The 20,518-nt window shown below is 63.3% G+C and overlaps 1 protein-coding gene across 5 annotated transcripts in view; it reads right to left on the reverse strand.

Moving 5' to 3' along the window:
* Window positions 1–20,518, reverse strand: part of IQSEC1 (IQ motif and Sec7 domain ArfGEF 1) — a 139,259-nt gene that overhangs the window by 34,363 nt on the left and 84,378 nt on the right. For 3 of the 5 annotated variants that reach the window (XM_040246669.1, XM_040246667.1, XM_040246670.1), the window contains exon 1: window positions 17,844–18,047. The exons of the other annotated variants lie outside the window; for them this stretch is intronic. In XM_040246669.1, coding sequence (XP_040102603.1) covers window positions 17,844–17,908 — 65 coding nt within the window. In that variant the 5' untranslated portion in view covers window positions 17,909–18,047. Of the gene's footprint in view, window positions 1–17,843; window positions 18,048–20,518 lie in introns of those variants that run through there. 5 annotated transcript variants of the gene reach the window in all.

A 20,518-nucleotide genomic window follows, 5' to 3' on the forward strand; every position in this document is an offset into this window, starting at 1 on the left:
CTGGCCGAGAGAGCCCTGCCTGCAGGTCCCAGTAGTGAGAGGTGGGAGGGGCAGGTGCCAGGGTCACCCGCCCTGACTGCTGGACGGGCCTCCTGCGGACACCACCCATGGTCGGAGCTGTAAACGCTCCTGAAGGGGTTGCCGGGCCGGGGGGTGGGGCAGTCCCCGGAAGGGGCCCGGCTCCAAGGCTGAGATGCCACATCCCCACTCCAGCTGGTGAGTGAGTCAGGCAGGGGGCCCGCGGCCATGTGGACATCTCTAATTATGGCCTGTGAGGTCATGAATGACTTTTCTTAAGAAAAACGCTAGTCTGAGGAGGCTGTGGGCAGAAGCAGGGACCCGCTGCTGCCCCCAGCACTGATGATGCCGAGGAAAGAAACAATGTTTACGGACTCCGGGCTGCTTAGTCCCTGCGACCGCTGACCCACCTCACAGGCACAGAGAGGCTGGCCCGTCCCGAGACACGCAGCTCACGAGATCAGAGCCCACGCTCACACCCGCTGTGCTTGAACAGCTCACACACACACACACACACACACACACAGAGCAACTCTCCCTGTAAAGCCTCGGGGTATGCGGGTACTGTATTGGATAATTACCTTACATGGCCTGTAACCCAACCGCCACCCCTGGGCACGCTGGGCCACTGTCCCTTCCGCAGACGAGGAGCGTGGGGTGGTGAAGCTGAGTCGCTGGGTCACGGGTGCAGGGGACCAGATCCCCGTCGGGCGCACCTGCCACCTGGCAGCAGAGAGGAAGTATGTGCCCCTGGGGGCAGGGCTGGGGTCCAGGGCCCGGCATCCTGGGGTCGTGTGTGGTCATGACATAAACCAGCCTGGGGAGCGTGGCACCAGCGGTGGTCACATCGTCTGGAAAAGCCACTGTGTTCTGAGTGGGCCAGCCCCACGCAGAGGGAGAGCCATCTGCAGGCCTGCCTGTGGTCAGACGCCCATGCCAGAGCCATCTCCACACTCCCAGCAGAGTGCCCAGGGCCGAGCAACACAGCGTCCCAGACACACGTGCTCCCTCACGCCTCTGCCACGCTCTGCTCAGGGTTTCTGATTCCCAGAAAGGGAGGTTCAAACCAGAGCCAACAGCAGCCTTCATAAGCCTTCCCTCCCACCCCTCCGCCGGGGCTCCTGCGGCTCTGTGGTCACATTAGTAGAGGTCTATCGCCCAGGATGGGGAGGGGATGGGTCCTGCTGTGCACTAGGTTCTGGGTGAGAGACGCAGACAGACCAGGGCAGGGTCTGAAGTGGGGGGGAGGGCAGGAAGGGACTGGTGGCCATGTCCCCAGTCGAGGGGCCACAGGAGCAGAGATGGGGTGAAGGCAGCGTGGCTTCAGGAGCCGAGCGTCAGCCGCTCAGTGCCTGGCGGTGGTAGGGGGCTGCCTCGGGGAGTGCAGGCATTCCAGCAGGGTCTGGAAACCAGTCCTCAGGGACTGAGCTGGCTTGTGGTGGGTCATGCCCCACATACACTCACCCAGAGTGCCAGAGTGCAAGCTAAACTCGCGTTTATAATCCCTGCCGTGACCCCACTGAGAAGGCCTGGCTCCCCTGCCCTCTGCTGATGGGAGAAGGGCGACTTGGGTTCGGGGTGTGCTCAAGGTTACACAGCTCAGACTACAACCAGGTTTCAAGTACAGATCACCCTCCCAAGCTTTCGACTCTGTGAGACGTGCCCGGGCCTGGAGGCAGCCCCCTCCCTGAGGGCTAGCCTGGCCCTGAGCACCAGTGGACAAGGACACCCAGGGCTGGATCTCAAGGGAGAGGTGAGTGTGTAAAGGGACACAGAGCTGGTGTGCCAGCAAGGAGGGGGCGGAGCGGGCTTCCCGGGGGACCCGGGAGGCTGCTCCTGCACCGGTCACCCACACCCGCCTCCAGGCAGGCCTAAAACACCACAGCTGGGACCGCAGCTGGTAAGTGGTCCTTAGGATGGACACCTGGCTGGCCACCGAAGGGCCTGATGGGCCCCAGCGGACACTGAGCCCTGGCCCTCCCAGGGGAGAGGAACTGTGGACCTCCTGTTCTCAGGGAGATGCTGGGCACCTTCCCTGGTGGGCAGGTCGGGTAGGACCTCAGGATGGGTAGACGCAGAGGCAGCGAGGGCCTCCGGTGAGCGCTCAGGGCCTCCAGGCAGTGCTGAGGGACTGGGGGAGGCTGGAGCCGCAGCCGTCCAAACGGCCACCTCAATACCAACGTGATTTCTGCGCAGCCAGCGAGGAGCCCCGTCTCAAAGCTGAGGGAGCAGACGAGCCTTCGGGACAGTCGAGGCCGCCCTAAGGTCTTGGTGGCGGTCGGGAGGGTCTGGCTTTCACCCAGGTCCCCAGTTGGCTTTAATGCGGATACACAGTGATCAGATAGGAGCTGAAAGAACCTGTGTCCAGCCGGGGTACGCTGTCTCTGCTGCCCGGTGGGCCCCTGGAATGCGGGCCCCCACCCCGCCTGCCGCCCTGACTCGGCTGACAGCGACTCCATCCTTCCAGCTGCCCCAGGCCCTCTCAGGCTGCTCTTGGCAACCATCTGGCTCACAATCTGCGCGTCATCCGTCAGCAAAGCAGGCCCTGCCACCCTCGAGAGAGCCAGCATCGGACCGCTCGGTGACCCCCACCACGTCGGGGCCAGCTTGGCCCGTGTGGCCCCCGCCTCACTGCTGTGTTCCAGCCCTGCCCACCACACCCCCACCTCTCCCATTCAGCAGCTGGGGCCTGTTGAGACACAACTTGGACCGGGTCCCTTGTCCGCTTGCTGCCCTCCCCGGGCTCAGGGCCAAGTCCTCTCAGTGACCCAGAAGGCTCTGCCACCACAGGGCCTTTGCACGTGCTTCCGCTCTGCTGGGGTCTTCCCAGACGGCCACCTGGCTCGCCCCTCGCCTCCTCCAGCTCTCTGCTCAAAGGCCACCTGAGTCTCAGGGAGCCCCAGCCCCCACCACCCCCCTGGCTGGACCTCTGCAGTGCCAGCCGCTGTCCGTGGGAAGGCCCGTGCCGCGAGGTCTGCACCACGGCGGCATCTGGCACCCGGAGGCACTCACACTCCCAGCAGCTCCGAGCCGTGCTGGAAGGGCCAGACTCCCGGGGGCTGCGCTGTCTGCCACACGGACCCGGGCTGGGAGGGCACAGACTTACGGAAGACAGTCTCGGCCCTGGGCCAGGGGATGGTGGGGTTTCGGAGCCACAGAGACTGGAACCCACCCGAACTTACCACCTCTATGCAGAAAACCCACGCAAACGTGATTTAGAACTGTCTAGAAACAGGGTTTCTAAAAGCAAGCCGGAAGCTTTTCTACCTCCCCACCATAGCGTTCAGGCTCTAGAAGGACAAGGACCCTCTGGCCGGGCACTACCACCCCTCCCTCAGGGTGCCCAGCGGGCAGAATCGAGGTACCTGCAGAGTGGCCCCCAACCCGGGCTGGTCCCCAGACTCTCCTGGGAGATTCGGCAGCTGATTCCTGCCTGACTCAGGAGCTCCCCAGAATTCAAAGGGTCAGCCAGCACTGTGGCCCCAGAAACTGGACTTTCAAAGAGTCCTGGCCAGTCGTGACCCGTGGGCCGTCTAGAATCCCAATGGCCCGGCCAAGCACCTCCCGTCGGACGAGGAGGAAGCTGAGGCCCGGGAGGAGAGGCCGGCCAGCCCCCTCCCTGCCCGCTGCCCCCCAGTCCCGCCTCTGGACGCCCACCCCCGAGTCCTGCCCATGTGGCTCTGTTGGGTCTACACAGAGTGGTGGTCACCATCTTCCTCTTCTTCCTTACATTAGAAATAGGTACCAGGAACGTTCGTTCATCCCGATTTCCAGCTTCTCTTCGATAAAATGAGCAGAGAACATATTTCCGGGCGGCATCCATCGCTGAGCTGAGTGGTAGCCGCCAGCCCTGGGTGGACACCCGCCTGCCTGTCCTGTGGGCACTGGGGCCGGGCCTGCTTCACCGATGCCGAGGGCGCAGAGCCTCAGCCACGGTCCAAGTCCCCCCGAGGTGCCGCCCTCTGGCCTGAGCCCGGTTTCACACCAGCGAAAGGTTCTTACCGCCCCAGGGCTGTGTGCACAGCGAGAGCTCGGCCTGCAAACCCAGGCCCAGCCAGGGTCCTGCTGCAACAGCCCACGGTTCGCAAGAAACGCCACCACCATGGAGGCCGGGCACCACCACCGAGACCCGGGACGGCCGGAAGCAGTAAGCAAACAAAGCATTTAAAGAGGAGAGTGACTGAAGCAGCTCACCAGTTTTATCGTCACTAGAGGTTTTCTCTGGAGAAGGCGATGGCACCCCACTCCAGTGCTCTTGCCTGGAAGTTCCCATGGACGGAGGAGCCTGGCAGGCTGCAGTTCATGGGATCGTGAAGAGTCAGACACGACTGAGCGACTTCACTTTCACTTTTCACTCTCATGCATTGGAGAAGGAAATGGCAACCCACTCCAGTGTTCTTGCCTGGAGAATCCCAGGGACGGGGGAGCCTGGTGGGCTGCCGTCTATGGGGTCGCACAGAGTCGGACACGACTGACGCGACTCAGCAGCAGAGGTTTTCTCAGGACCCGGGAAGTCTTATTCACCAAACCACACACACGGGCGGCGGACTGCACAGAGACCACCATGCAGACACGAAACCTGGGAGCCCGCTGGGAGATCTGACTTCCCCAGGAGCCCCCCAGCAACCCTCCTCCCACCCTGGGCTGGCCCCTCCGGGCCGTGAACGTTCACTGAAGCCAGCTCTGTGACACAGCCAGGTCAGGGCCGGAGACGCGGGGGACGCTACAGCGACGGCTGGCATCGGGACGGTAACAGAGACACACCAGGCACCACAGGCTGGCGAGCAGAGCCCAGGCACCAGCGCCTGAGGCGGGAAGCTCCCTGGAAGGCAGGCGCCTGCTGTCTGGACCCCGGGAGGGACCCTGGGCGGTGACGGAGGGCTCTTCTCTGCTCAGGACCCCTGTTTCTTGAGGCCGAGCAGCAGAGGCAGGGTCCACCGTGGGCACAGGGCCGGTGGGCCACGCCTGGGGCTGCAGGAACCCGAGGGTTCAGGACCCACACGGTTCGATGCAGAGGGGGCGCTGGACCCCAGCACCGAGGCAAGGCCAGGGAAGGGTCCCGGGTTCAGCTGGGGTGGTGGTCGGGGTAGACAGCAGCGGTGTTCTGGAAAGGCACCTCCATCCTTCCCTGCAGCAACCCTCAGCAACCCTCAGTGACAAGAGGCCTGTGCCGGCTGTGACGGGAAGGGGAAAGTGGCTGGATCACGGGCCAGTGACAGGCCGGAGCAGGGAGACGCCGATGCCTGTCCTCGGGTCCCGGAAGACACCGGGGGGCTGGGAGGGGCAGAGGCCATGGAGAAGCTGGGAAGACCAAGAATGGGGGGTGCTGGTGGGGTCGGGGGAGGAGGGCAGGGCAGCAGAAGGGCCCCCTGCAGCTGTCCAGCCACTGCCCTCCACGCCACGTGGGCACAGCTCGCTGGCCTGACTGCCCCATCCCCTCTGGGCAGGGACTGCGGCCGCTGCCCCAAGGCCTGTCCTGCTGGGGATGAGGTCCAGCCCCGCTCCGCCTCCTGGGCTTCAGCACCGGCGCTAATTATGGGCACAGAGGCCTCCAGGAGCGGCTTTTGTACACGTATAAAAATACAGGACCCAGAACAATGGATTCTTCTGAGTGGGAGGCTATTTTTAGAGCCCTGCTCCCTACACTAGCATCCAGCACCTCCCGGTTTGTCAGCCGCTGCTGGCGAGACGGGTCGCAAGCCCACTGGGAGCAGTGCAGTGCTGGGATGCCCGCGCCATGGCCCACCGGGAGAAGTGCGGTGCTGGGATGCCCGCGCCGTGGCCCACCGGGAGAAGTGCGGTGCTGGGATGCCCACGCCGTGGGGCATTGCCCCGGGTCCCAGGGGCCTGTAGGGCAGTCACTGCCCCACGGAGTCCCAACGTGAGCCGGTGAGAGACTGCGTGGGGGGTCTGACCCCCTGCCCGAGCCTCAGCTTTGCCACCGCGGGGCATGGATCGGGACAGGGCGCCAGGGCGAGGAGCCCTGCAGACGACCGGGAACCCTTCCAGGGGGCTGGGGCCACGCCCTTCCTCAGACAGGCCTGTTCTCTCCAGCCCATGGCCAGAGGGGAGGAACACGCGTCCGCTGGGCCGCCAGCCCCTTGCCCCGGCCTGCCAGCCTGTTTCCAAGTCGCCCTTCCGGCCCCCAGGGGGGGTGGCTCCAGCGTCTCTGGCGTGGGCCTCGGTCAGAACATAAAGAAGGCCTGTCTGCCCGCCTGCTGGAGCCAGGCCGGACCTCCCTGCGGCTCCATGTTGAGTCACTCCCATCAAAACAGCCCGGACGGCCGGAGGGTCAGAGGTCAGCCCCGAGAGGCTGCAGTCAGGTCCAGCCCAGCGCGGCCCAGGGCTCGGGGTGTGGCCAGCCTGGGGCGTGAGGGTCATGTGGCAGGAGGGGTGGGGAAGGGGGTCCTTCAGCTACCGAGGTGTCTCCTCGCGCCTCCACCGCCCCGCTCTGCACTGCGGGCTGGGAGCCTGAAGGCCTGCTCTGCCGCATCGCCGCCTCAGAAAGCCAACTCCAGTGGCAGGGGGAAGGGTGCACACCCCCTGCTCAGGCCCCCAGGGCTGGGGACAAGGCTCGGGGAGCTCAGAGGGCCCTCGCTGCACAAATGAACGGCGATGCTATGCGAGCGATGCTGCCCATGACCGGGGTCCGCCCAGCGCACTCAGAGACGCTAAGGATGAGGCCCACAGGCGGCTGGGGCCCAGAGCTGGCCTGGGACACTCCTACCCTCCCTCCCGGGGCAGGGCCTGGGACCCTGAACGCCCGCCCTCTAGGATCCTTGGGTGGCCCCCCCGGCCCTGGCACGGCACTCAGGTCACCTTGTCGCCCTTGCCCACAGCCAGGCTCCCTCCCTGCCTGTTCACAGCAAGCAGGGGCACAGGCCCCTGCGGGCAGACAGGCTCCCTGGGTCCCAGCCGGCAGGCACCGCCTCTACGGGCCCGTGTCTGTGCTCGCCACCCACCACCCCAAACGGCTGCGGGCCTGGCATGTTTCTTGGAGGGACAGATGCGTGTTCTGCACCCAGAACACTGCTTTCCAGGCCTCGAGTCACAAAGCCGCTGTGGGGACACCCTGGCGTGGCTCCCTGGGCCCCCCCGTGCCCGGCCCTGGGAGGCCTGCAGGCCCGTACCAACGGGGGCCCCGCCGGGAGGTGGGAGCCGACTCCCTCCAAGGCGGCAAACGTGCACGTTCAGGCGGGCCAGATGCCAGCTGGCAGGGGAACCCCGGGGCTCTGGGTGGGGGCCGGTGCACACAGCCGGCCGTCGAGCCTGGCTTGACGAGCTGGTGCGATGCTGCGCACACTGCGTCACCATCAGTCCCAGGGGGCCCGGATCGGCCTGGGGCTCCTACCCCACACGCCTGGGGGCCGAGCAGCAGGCCAGGGGCCAGGTCTGCATCCCGGGAGAACCGAGCCTCTGACGCCAGCCCCGCGGCCAAGTGCAGAGACGGGCCGTGAGAAAGCCCTTTATTCTCCCCAGCGCCATCTGGGCCGGGACCGAGGCAAGGGTGGGGCCCAGCCATCTGGGACCCTGGCGTCGGCCCGGAGGCCTGGCGCCCACCCGGCGTCTCCTCATGGGCCAATGAGAAGGCAAAGCTCTCGGGGGCACGGGGCTCCCCATGAGGGGCTCACGGGCTCTCAGCACAGAGCTCCAGATGGGCCCCTGAGGATCAGGCCCCGTGGGCGCACATTCCCGTGTGGGGATGACCACACCCACAGGGGCTCTCTCTCCACGGTCACAGTCCCACCGCTCCCCGCAGCCCGACCACACCCACAGGCTCCGGGCCTTACGCCACCCTCCCGCCGGTTGCGTCCGCTTCACAGGCTTGCTGAGGACCAGCACTCACGACCGACTCAGAGAGCAGAATCAGGTCTGCAGCCCGGGGTCCGGCCGTCCTCAGGGAGCCTGAATTAGGACACCAAGTCCCCAGGGCAGGGCCCCGGAATTCCCACGGCTCTGTGCGCCCTGCCTTCTGCCCTGCCGCGCCCTCCAACAGCTGGATTTTTGAGGGTCCCCCTGACGTGGCGCCATCACTCGGATGATGACCACGATCCCTGGTCGTTGTGGCCACCGAGCTTCGACTCACCAGACACGCTCCCTCCTCCGTTTCACGCGGAGAGTGGTGTGGTTTAGTCACTCACTCGTGTCCGACTCTTGCCACCCCACGGACTGTAGCCTGCCAGGCTCCTCTGTCCATGGGATTCTCCAGGCAAGGATACTGAGTGGGTTGCCATTCCCTTCTCCAGGAGATCTTCCCGATCCAGGAATCGAACCGAGCTCTCTTGCATTGCAGACAGATTCTTTACCGACTGAGCTGAGGGAAGTCCTAAAAAGCATCCATCTGACCCCGGACGCCCAGGCGACACCCTGGGGTGTGCCCACCCAGGGCAGCCCCCTTCACCCCTCTGTGTGGGGAATGCTGCTCTGCAGCTCCGGAAGCGCCCGCATGGAACGCGGGGCCCGGGCTCGGGGGGAGGCCGGACGGGCTCGAGGGGAGGCCGGACGGGCTCGAGTTCCAGCTGCCCCACTGCTGGGCTGAGCGACCCGGGGCAGGTAGCCTCCCCGTTCTGGGCCTCCACGGCCTCCGCGAAGCAACGGACACCAGTCCTGCCACCAACCACCCAGCAGGCATGTGGGGACCGCAGGAGGACCCGCTGTGCCAACTGCCAGCACCCAGGTGAGCGCACGGCGCTGTTTCGGCTCGGCACGTGGGAGACGAGGGCTTGGCGGGCAGCCTGTGAGGTTCTGTCGAGGCCAGAAAGAGACGCAGGACACGTGGCGTCCAGGCCAGGACCAGCCTCGCCAGAAAGAGACGCAGGACACGTGGCGTCCAGGCCAGGACCAGCCTCGGCACGTGCGGGGAGCCAGGACCCCCAGTGTCACGCGTAGAGCCCTGTCCTTTTAGCCTGCCCTCGGCTCACCTGAGCGCTGGGACCTCTGCTCCCCTCGCGGCGTCTCAGGTGCAGACGGCATCACCCGTCCCTGTCCGTGTGTCTCACCGGCCACTGCTTCCCGCCAAGACCCTTGCCCCCAGCGAAGCCAGGGCAGCCCTTGTTGGTTCTGACTGTTTGCAACAGGAGGACTCGGGCTTCCGATGCCAGGGCACACTTGGAAAGATTTTTCCGAATGCACATACATACACGCACGGCCAAAAATCCTCCCGGCTGAGCCAAATTAAACACAGAGGCCTCTAGTTATTTCCATGCGCGCAAAAGGGACTTAAAGAAAGCAGCTCTCTGTGGCAGGCTCCAGCAGACGGGGCTGGGCCGGGCCCCAGGGATGCCGACAGGGCAGGGAGGAGGCACCGGCTGGGGAGACGGGCTTCGGGAGAGCCGGCGGGCGGAGAGCGGCCCCGTCGCGCAGGCCCCCCGCCGGCGGCCCACCCTGTCGGCCGGGACTGGGCGCGGGGCCCACTCGGGGCCCGGACACTGTCGACCCAGTGCTGCAGTCCCACCCAGCCGGGGCCCCCAGCCTGCCTGACCAGCCCCCCACCGCCACAAAGCCCTGTAAACCCACATATCCTCCAGGTCCTTGCCAACTTAAAATCTCTGTCATGATCGCGACTCCTGGGAGCCGGCGCCCACACCCGCCCCCACAGGGCCCTGTCCCCCAGGGCTGTGGGCTCTGGAGGTGTCCATGGCCCTCCTGGGACGCTGGGTGCCCACAGTGGAGGGGGCATCGCCAGCAAGAGGCCTCAGGACCCCGCTGACCCTGGGAGGCACACATCTGTCGCCCTGGAGGGCAGGCTTGGAAACTCAGCATGGGCGGGCATGACACTCAGGGTTCCCATACACCTGCCTCCCCTCCGACACTCCCCGGGGCAGGACTGCCCGGACAACCTGTCATCATCCTCTGGGGGCTGGCAGTCAGCAAGAGCTCGTGTTCAGAGCTGGAGGCGGCACCCTCCCGAGGCAGGGGCCCTCTCGCCTGCCTGTTTACTTGATGGAGAAACTGAGGCACCGAGGGGATGTAACCTAGCGAGGGGGGGGGAGCTGACTGAACACTGGCTGCCGGCTCCCCCCCCCGCCCCATGATGGCGCTGGATGCCCTCACCTCCTCTGTCTCTTCTTGGGGCGGGCTGGGGGGGGGGCCCGCCTGCCTTGTCTGACCCTGACCCCTCCCGCCTGGCTCCCAGGACCTGAATCTGCTGCGTGGTGACGGACCCCCCACATGCGGCCCCCCGGCGAGAGCCTGGGAGGTCAGGACGCTGCCCCTCGACCTCCCACAGCAGCACAGAGCCCCACCCGTCTGGCGCCTGGCAGGCAGGAGCTGCGTGCCCTGAGGCAGGCGGCTAGGACCCTCTGTGCCTCAGCTTCTCAGCCTTGAGATGGGGGTGTCGTGCAGTTCACAAGGCTGCTGTGAGGGCCACACGGCAACACCCAGAGGCCCTCGCAAGCCTCTGCTCAGAGACAGGCATCCGAGCATGGGACCCACGACCTGAGGAGGGAGGGGGCCGCTGACCAGGCGGCTCTCTGGCTGGGGGTGTGTGTGTGGGGTGTGTGTGGGGTGTGTGTGTGGGGTGTGTGTGTGTGTGTATGTGTGTGTGTGTGTGTGTGTGTGTGTGTATGTGGTCCAGGCTGACTGCCACCTCTGGAGTGGGCAGGTGGGGAGGGGGATGGACTCAGGGAGCGGGGTTGTGTGTGTGTGGCGGGGTCCGGGCTGACTGCCGCCTCCGGGGTGGGCAGTGTAGGGAGGGGGACGGACTCAGGCGCCAGGGCAGGAGCTGCAGGGCAGATGGACAGAAGGCACAGAGGCTGCCCAGGCAGTGCCTGGGGGAGCCTGGGCTCCCATGCCAGACAGAAGGGGCTTGGAGGCTGCAGGTCAGGCCACTCAGGGGCCGGGCAAGAGGAGGGACCCATGTGTCTCGGGGGAGACTAGGGCACAGGGGGTCGCGGGGCAGCAAGCAGGGCCCCATGGGGACCAGGAGTAGAGAGCCCCGGTCCTGTCTCAGGCCTGATGGAGGGCCTGCTCTGCCCTATGGGGTGGGCGTCACTCGGGCCCCTTGGCAGCGACTGGCCGCCAGGCACAGTTGGAGGCACCCTCCAGGGGAACACAGCTCCGCCGCCAGAGACGAGGCCGACCACACGACGGCCCCTCGAGTTAACATCCGCACAGTGTCTGGGACTGCCTAATCCAGGGGCGAGGAAGCAAAAGCGCCCGTGGGGGCCATGACGCCCTTTGCAAACGCTTGGGGAGTTTCCATGGTGAGGAGTTTAAAATAGCGCTAGGAATCTGCTGTCCACATCGAGGCCTGTCGTCTAACTTCCTGGGCCATTTGGCCATTTTTACTGAGTGAGGGAGAAAAAAAAGTAACAAAGCCAGCACGGTTAATTTATGACTGTGAGAAAGTTGAGGGTCAGATGGAAAACAGAGCCTGGGTCTGCATGGCTGAGCCTGCCCGGGGCGGGCACACAGCACGGGAAAGCGCTTCCCAGTCACTTTCTCTCCCCGCATGGCACAGTTGCGGGCCTGACCGGGCTCTACACGGGGAAGTCAGACCAGGTAATAAGAACCCGGGAGCAGGTGGCCTTCCCTGACCGCAGGCTACCAGCTCGGCACCCCCCAGCACCCGCACTCCTAAGGCCCCGGCGATCTGGAAGACACTTCTCACCCCCAAGTGACCTCATGGCGCGGCAAACATGCTTTTGAGACACAAGGCCACTGGCCGGAGCTTCGAGGGCAGCGCGTCCGCAGAGTGGACTCTGTGCGCGTCCCTGTGCGGCGGCTGGGCTGGCGTCCGAGCCCCGGGTGGCGGGTCCTGTTCCTCGCCCACACCCCCTTCCTGCGTCTCCCCCATCCCCACTGTAGAGAGCTCAAGCCCCGTCTCCCCCAACCACGTCAGGAAGGGAGGAAGATATACACTAACTAGAAGACCAGATCTACGCAGTGCAAAGCTGACTGTGTGATTTTCACTTTCTTCACCTCAGTCTCCTTGTCTGTAAAATGGGACTAATACCAGCCACGTCACAAGGCTCTTAGAGGGTCAGAGAGGCCAGGTGTGTGCAAGGTTCAAAGGCCACCCAAACGTCAGACACCGTCCTTTTTGTCCTGTAGCTGGTTTCAAGCATGGCTCAAACCTCTGTTAACTCCAGACCCACCAGAGCCAGGTGAGGGTCCCCTTCCTGCCCGCAAGTCCTGGGCACCAGTGGGGCCGCTTCCCCGTCCCGTGGCCGACGTCACGTGGCTCTGCTGAGGCCCTGGACACAACACGGTCTAGCCTGCGGGGGAAGTGCAGCCCTCAGCTGCGAGTGGGACGACAAATGTACCCGCCAAAGCCCACAACCGGGCCCCTCCTCTCACCCGCTGCCCTCAGGGCCCGCACTCAACGCCACCACACAGCAGGAGCAGCCCTGGGTCAGCCCGCGGCCAAAAGGAGGGGCCACCCACTCCCGGCTGGGAACCACGTCCTGGAGCCCCCGGCTCTGCAGAGACCCAGAGGCGACTGTCCACCACTCTATGCAGACTAGCTCATCTAAGGAGCGCCTCCCACCACCCACCTTTTACAAATGGGGGAACCGAGGCACAGTAAGGCTAAGGAACGTGCCCCTGGTCACAGACAGTCTACAGCATCCGCCTCCTAGCTGCTGGCCCCAGCCCCCTCCCTGAACAAACGACCCCCGGGTCCCGCGGCTCTTCACCCACAGAGAGGGACGCCCAGGTCCAGAAAGGGGACGTGACGCGACGCCCGGGCTCCCGGGGAGGCCCCCTTCTCTGAAATAGTCAGGGTCAAGAATGGCCCTGAGCACGGCCGTAGCTCACACGTACTGAGCTCTTACTATGATACATTAAGGCACCGTTTTCAAGGTTTCCCTCGGAGAAACGTCCAGTTGTCACACCACCAAGCCTCCCAGCCAGAGACAGCGCCGGGCACCGGGAGGAAGTGCTCACGTCGGCATGCAGACAGACACCCCCATTGCCCGGACCCTGGGCCGTTCCGGGGAACCCAAACCAGGAGGCTCCCCGCGGGGGCTGTTTTCAAAGTTTCCGGTTTTCTTACTGGCCCTTGTCTCTTCCCACGGGACGGAACTCAGCAGCCCACAGGCACGTGTGCCCCCCAGGGCTGTCAAAGGCTGTGGCCCTGGGCTTCCTCACCACCCGCAGGCCGGCTGTGTTCACACTGGTCCCTCAGCACGTCAGAGGACAGTCAGCTTTTGTCCCCGAGACACCATGCCACACCGAGACTGGCCTGCGGCAAGCGTGCTACCCACAGAGAGCGGCAAGTTGTAGGAAGCGGGGGCCTCGTCTGGCTGGCATCCCACCCAAGTGTCTGGGGTCTGCAGTGTCCGGCAAGACACCAGGAGGACAGACAATCTGCCTGCCAGCCAGCTGGCACGTTCGGGAATGCCTTGGGAATCCCCACAGCAGGGGCTACTAGACTCCTGTTCTGTGCTGCGGGGAACACACGAAAGGTTCCATTTGCGATATGACTTGTTTTGCTGGAGATTACTGAGTCCCAGAGGAAGCACAGCCTGGCTGTGAAGAGTGCAGACCTCGGGGTCAGGCAGGCAGAGACCACATCTCAGCTGCTAGACTCACTGGCTGGTGACCTGGGCAAGTCACGTAACCCTCCCCCAACTGAAAAAGGGGCATAGAAGATACTCTTTCTCAAAAACTGCTTTGAGAACTAAGTCCTTCACTGAGTTCGCCAAACGGCAACCATTGCTGTCGTTTTTATTATTATTACAACAACCTTGGAACAAAGAGGAAAAAACAAGGCCGTCATAGCTTCCCCATTTATACACGGAGGGAGGGCACCCTGGCTGTGGCTCCACACCTGGGCCTGAAGTTCACAATGAACCATCTCCATGTCAGGAAGCTGCAAACCAAGGAAATAGAATGGAAAGAACAGTCCTTTCCATCAAGGAGCAGAGAAGCTCCAGCCACGTACGAAGAAGGCATTAAAAGCTATTAGAGTCATCACTTCATGGCAAACAGAAGGAGAAGTGGAAGCAGTGATAGATTTTACTTCCTTGGGCTCCAAAATCACTGCAGACGGTGACTGCAGCCATGAAATTAAAAGACGCTTGCTCCTTGGAAGAAAAGCTATGACCAACCTAGACAGTGTATTAAGAAGCACAGACATCACTTTGCCCACAAAGGTCCGTATAGTCAGAGCTGTGGTTTTCTCCAGTGGTCATGTACAGATGTGAGAGTTGGATCATAAAGAAGGATGAGCACCAAAGGATTGATACTTTCAAGTTGCGGAGCTGGAAAAGACTCTCAAGAGTCCCCTGGATTGCAACAAGATCAACCCAGCCAATCCTAAAGGAAATCAACCCTGAATATTCATTGGAAAGACTGATGCTGAAGCTCCAATACTTCAGCCACCTGATGAGAAGAGCCAACTCACTGGAAAAGATCCTGATGCTAGGAAAGATTGAAAGCAAGAGGAGAAGCGGGCGACAGGGGATGAGATAGTTAGACAGCATCACGGACTGAATGGACGTGAATTTGAGCAAACCCCAGGAGGCAGTGGAGGACAGGGGAGCCTGGCGTGCTGCAGTCCATGGGGTTGCAGAGTCGGACACGACTAAGCGGCTGAGCAACAGAAAAGAGAGCAACTAGGTGGTTCAGCCCCCAGTGCAGACTCCAGAAACCAGCCTTCAGCCCAGACATCAGCAAGAGAGCGAGCAGAGGGAGCATGTGGCGACGGGGCGGAAGGCTGCCAGCAGGCCGAGCCACACAAGCCCCACGAGGCATCCAGGCCCGTGTCATGGGTGAGAAAGCAAGGCTCAGACAGCGGAGGCGACACACCCAAGCCACGCGGCTGGGAAGTCAGGCTCTGTGCAACCTGGAGGCCTGGGCGCTGGGCCGCACGGCTTCACACGAGTCATCTGTTCCCCTACGCCAAACCTGGGGCCTGGCAGAGGCAGGTCTCCGTAACGGTTTGGTGAGTGAATAAAGGAACACAGGAAGCGAGATGTGGCCGCCCCTGAGGCTGCACACGTCTCTCCAGAGAACAAGCCCCCGGGGGCCTGGGAGCGAGTGTGTCCACCGGTGTCTCATGCGTGGAGGACGGCCATGCCCAGCACGTGGTTGGTGCAGTGCACAAGCTTTGGCCCCGGGCGTGGGGGGCACACGCTCAACTCAGGTGCAGCCACGGCAGACAGAAGGCACCAGGCCACGTCCCCCCGACGATCACCGCCAGCTTCCCCTCATGCAGTGGGAACAGCCAGATACTCTAAGGCCAGACCAATTAATTCTTTAAGAGCCGTAACGACCTTTAAACTCATTACCATTTGCTTTTGAGGACCAGCGACCAATCCGACTCAACAGCCTCTGCACAGACACACACGGACGGTCCAGGGGACCCGGGCCACCTCCAAGACCATGACCCCTGTGTGGATGCCCTGCCTCTGGGCTCATTACCAGGCGGATTTTCCACATGTCATGACAATGCAGAGGAAATTTACAAAAGAGGAAGGAAGAAAACCCAGCAGGTCCCGGGTCGGGGGAAGAGCCAGGCGCTGACCCGGGTGACCGTGCTTCTGACGGAGGCCAGGGTGGCCAGCCCGGCGAGGGCTCCCAGACCCACTGGGAGGGCCTCGGGCCCCTCCATGAAGCAGCAGCACCATCTCCTGTCACGGCCGGGGAAACTGAGGCTCACGGGGTATGGAAACTTGCGTGACCTCACAGAGCTGAGCTGGGGTTTGCAATCAAGTCTGTCTGCCTCCCTGAGCCCCTTTCCTAATGCCCTGAGCTGCCCTGGACTCTCGGATTCGCTGGGCAAACCGCAATCCCACGTTCCATAGAGCCGAGCCAGGTAACACCCGCACACACTTGCACCCAGAGCTCCTGGGGCCCAGTCCAGACTCCTCGAGAAAGACCTACTTGTCCAGCCTCACACCGTCTGACTGTGCAGCCGGCAGCCCTGTCCGTGTTTCTGAACCAAAGCTGTGTAAATATTAGCACAACCAGCTCAGAGTCCGACTTCCCTGAGCGAAGCCCCGAGGACAGAGGCGGGGCGGGCAGGGACCCTGCACAGGCCACCATCAGAACACGTGGGTTTACTCTGGGCTCACCCTGGAAGACTCTGGTCAGGACCCTGGCCCCCCTGCCTCACTCTGTTGGTGTAGAAAGGGAGGGCGGGAGAGGCTTAGAGCACAGAGCACCCAGGACAGGTTCCTGGCGTGCTGCTGGCCGGGGGTGGTCACAGCCATTCCAGGACGGGTGGTCTTGGACCTGTTACACACTGGGGGTGTCCCGAGGCCTCTGGAGCCTGCTGAGTCCTCTCTGGGCCACCGGGAAGGACTCTAGGTCAGGGGCAAGCTGGCTAAGCCTCCCCAGGCCAGGGCAAAGCTGACCCTCTCCCACCCTCCCCCTGGGCACTCAGCAGCAAATGGGTCCCACCTGCTCAGAGGCCCAAGGAGGAGCTGTGTTCTGGGCCTGAGCAGAGGCCGAGGAGCAGCTGCTCGTCACCAGCTCTGACCGCAAATGGGCCCCAGCGGGCCTCCCTGCAGCTGGAGGATTCAGACTGGCTTCGCGGAGAGCCAGCCAGTGAGAAGGGACGTGGGACCGGGAGACACGCAGGAGAGGTGGCGTGGGCGTCCCAGCAGGAAGGGCGAGGCTGAACAGTCCTCGCGGACAGACAGACCCCTCAGGACAACGGCTCTGAGCTGTGCGCACGGCTGTGTCCCCTGGCCTGTGGTCCCACAAAGACAGTGGCTCCAGGCTGTGCTCAGTGACCCAGAGCAGGGCCTGTACGCAGCCGGCACTCAAACCGCAGAGCTGTGATGCTGACCACAGGACCCTCAGCCCCAGCGTGCTGCCCGGCGATACGGGGACGTGGGAGCAAGGAGAGCGATGCAGGTGAGTGCGGGGCGGACAGCTGTGCGCGGCAGCGCTCGTGTAGGATGTGAATATCATGGACCGCTCCCCCCTTCTCGGACTGCTGCCACCAACTCCAGACAGCTGGCCCTGCAGCTGCAGCCGGCCTGGCCTCCGCCCCAGACGCAAGGAGCGATGGGTCCTTGGGAACCGCACCCCCACAACCCCACGTGGAGCCGCCAGCCCAGGGACTGGGGGGGAGGGGGCGGGCGCGGGGCGGGGGGTGTGTGCGGAGGGGGACATATGTGCATTCTCAGTGCAACTGCCAGACACAAGCTGCAGAATTTCTGAACTCAGAGATCAGACGGCTGCAGGTGGGTCCCCCCTCCCAGGAGGCCTGACACAAGCCAGGACCGTTTGTCAACAAATCCCCTCCGGCCCCCAGCCTTGCTCCTCAAGGGGCCTGCAGACAGCTCGGGGGCAGCTGTGCTGGCGGACAGAGCGAAGAAATCAATATTCCCAGCACACACACACACACTCTCCCCCTCTCTCCGTAAACACAGGCCCGCAGATGCTCAGCCAGCCACCAACCAACAGGCCCCCGGAGCGGAGCAGGGATGGTCTCTGGGACCCACACTCATCCCCTCTAACTCCATCGCTGACCACACCAGGCACACGTCGACAGACAACCCCAACCCCGTGGCTCAGTCACGGCCACGCAGAACCCAACCTCGGGGCTCCAGCCGCTCCGGCGCACGCCCAGGTGCCCCGGCCAGAGCGCCCCAGCGCACCTGCGCAGCCCCGCGCGCTCTCCCCCGGGGTCCGCCCGACACAGGCCCCAGTCCAGCAGCAGGCCTGCAGCCAGGCGCGGCACAGAAGCCCGCTGGCCGCACTTCCCCCGCCAGCACCGGACACCCACTCCCAGCGGTCCCACACGGCACTCGCCCGCGCGGGCTCCCGGCCGACAGTCACGGGGGCGCGCGAGGTCACCCCGCCCCGCGTTCCCGGGCCCCCGGGGCCCCGCATGCCCTCTCGCACCCTCCCGGCCCGGTCCTCACCCGCTGTCAAGCTCCAGCTCCAGCAGGGACTGCGTCCGCTCCGAGTTGCAGTGCAGGCACCACATGGCGGCCGCGGCGGGAGCTGGCGGGGCCGGGCGCGCGGGACCCGGGCCGACACCCGACCGCCCGCGCCCGGCCTGCCCGCCACGCGACCAGCTCGGGTCGCCCGGCCCAGCGACCGCAGGTCCCCGCCGCTCCCGGCCCCAAGTCCGAGCCCCAGGCCGGCAGAGCCCGCCCCGCCGCCGCCCGCCAGGCGCAGCGCTAGGCCGGGCCGGAGGAATGTGGCCGGGCCGCGGGAGGGGCCGCAGGGGGCGGGGCTGTGGGGGAGGGGAAGGGGCGGGGCCGCGGGGAGGGGCGAGGCGGCGCGGCGGGGGCGGCACCCGCTCTCAGGGGGCGGGGCCGTGGGGGCGGGGTGAGGGGCGGGACCCGCGTGCCAGGGGCGGGGCCGCGGGAGGAGGGACGAGACCCTCGCGCCGGGGGCGAGGGCGGGACCCGCTCTCAGGGGGCGGGGCAGCAGGGGGCATGGAGGTGGGCGGGACCCGCGCCGGGGGCGGGGCCTGAGCAGGGGCGGGATTCGCCCGCGGCGGCATTCCCCGCCCTAGCCATAGGCCCTCCCCTGGGAGGACTACTCAGTGGCTCCAAGACCGAGCCCCCTGGCAGACATATGTCCCTCCTGAGCGTGTGAGCACAGCAGATACAAAATCCCCAAACCAGCCAACTGTAGCCTACTATGCCAACGGCGCCAAGCCCTGCCAATCCTGACTCTGGCCTCGGTTTATAAAACGGGGCTCGCGCTTTCCCAGATGGTGTGGCTCTCGGCTCCAACGCCCCAGCCCGAGACAGGGGAGTGGGTCCCCCGACTCGAGTCTGAGGACACCCTTTGGGGGGCTTTCTGGTGAGGATCTAATGGAAGCAGCTTCTTTCTCCCTAAGCCCTCCAGACCCTCTGCCCTCCCCCCACCCACAGAACAAGGTCCAGACCCCCAGGCAAGCTTGAAGTGATACTAACTAGCATTTTAGAAGTTTTTACTGCTATTTGGTCCTCAGTTACAACACTGTGATGCAGTTACTACTGGTCCGGCTCGTCAAAAGGGGAAACTGAGGCTCAGTTTAACTGGGTTAATGAAGAGGCTCTGCCTCCCCCTCGTGGCTTTCTCTTCGACGAGCAGTCGTGGCACGTCGTTCTCAGCTGCACGTCTCTGTCCTTGGGCGCCTTGAAGGCAGGCATAAAATGCTCAGATGTAGTCGGGAGACTCCTCAAGCTGACAGACAGGATCAGAGCCCTGCCTCTCCAGGTACATCTCCTGGAGGGCCCGGCAGCTGGCAGTCAGCAGGGGGCGGAAGCTGTGGGAAGCCACGCATGCAGGGGCTTCTTCACGTGCCCTTTTGACTCTTTCATTTGCAGGGGGGCCAATGAGGAGGATTATTCCCAGATGGGGACCTGGGGCGGGTGAGGAACAGTGAAGGAGGACTGGGCTGGCTCAGCCTGCAGCTCGGCAGGGGACAGGCCCCAGGGCCAGTTTAGTACCCCAGGGCTCCAGGCAAGAGGCTGGGCAGGAACGCACAGCCCATTTCCACACTCCTCCTCTTCACTTCTGTTTTCTTTGATACATTAAAAATAAATGAAGACAGAATGGGAGAAACTGTTTTCAAATTATGCATCTAATAAGGTCTAGTATGTAAAAAAGCTGGCTTGAAACTCAACATTCAAAAAACTAACATCATGGCATCCAATCCTATCACTTCATGGCAAATAGAAGGGGGAAAAGTGGAAGCAGTGGCAGATTTTATTTTCTTGGGATTCAAAATCACTGCAGACTGTGACTGCAGCCATGAAGTTAAAAGATGCTTGCTCCCTGGAAGAAAAGCTAGGACAAACCTAGAGAGCATATTACAAAGCAGGGACATCACTTTGCTGACAAAGGTCCATACAGTCAGAGCCATGGTTTTTCCAGTGGTCATGTATAGATGTGAGAGTTGGACCATAAAGAAGGCTGAGTGCTGAAGAATTATGCTTTCCAACTATAGTGCTGGAGAAGACTCTTGAGAGTCCCTTGGACTGTAAAGAGATCAAACCAGACAATCCTAAAGGAAATCAACCCTGAATATTCATTGGAAGGACTGATGCTGAAACTGAAGCTTCAATAATTTGGCCACCTAATGGGAAGAGCTGACTCATTGGAAAAGACCCTGATGCTGGGAAAGATTGAAGGCAGAAGGAAAAGTGGGTGGCAGAGGATGAGATGGTTAGATAGCATCACCGACTCAATGAACAATGAATTCATTTGTTCAATAAACTTGAGCAAACTCAGGGAGACCGTGGAGGACAGAGGAGCCTGGCGGGCTGCAGTCCACGGGGTCACAGAGAGTCGGACATGACTTGGCGACTGAACACCACCAGCAGCGATCCATGTCAGATAAAGGATGTGGACAACTCGGCAAGAAAATGCCAAATAGCCCAGTTTAACAAATGGGCCAAGGGGATTTCCCTGGTGCTGCAGTGCGTAAGGATCCGCCTGCCAATACAGGCGACACAGGTTCAATCCCTGGTCCAGGAAGATTTCACACACCTCCTGGCAACCGAGCCCGTGCACCACAGCTACTGAGCCTGTGTGCGGAGAGCCTGTGCTCCGCAACAGGAGACGCCACCTCAGTGAGAAGTGTGCACACCACAGA

The sequence above is a fragment of the Oryx dammah genome, unplaced genomic scaffold (assembly GCF_014754425.2).
Source record: "Oryx dammah isolate SB20612 unplaced genomic scaffold, SCBI_Odam_1.1 HiC_scaffold_9, whole genome shotgun sequence".
Taxonomy (NCBI): domain Eukaryota; kingdom Metazoa; phylum Chordata; class Mammalia; order Artiodactyla; family Bovidae; genus Oryx; species Oryx dammah.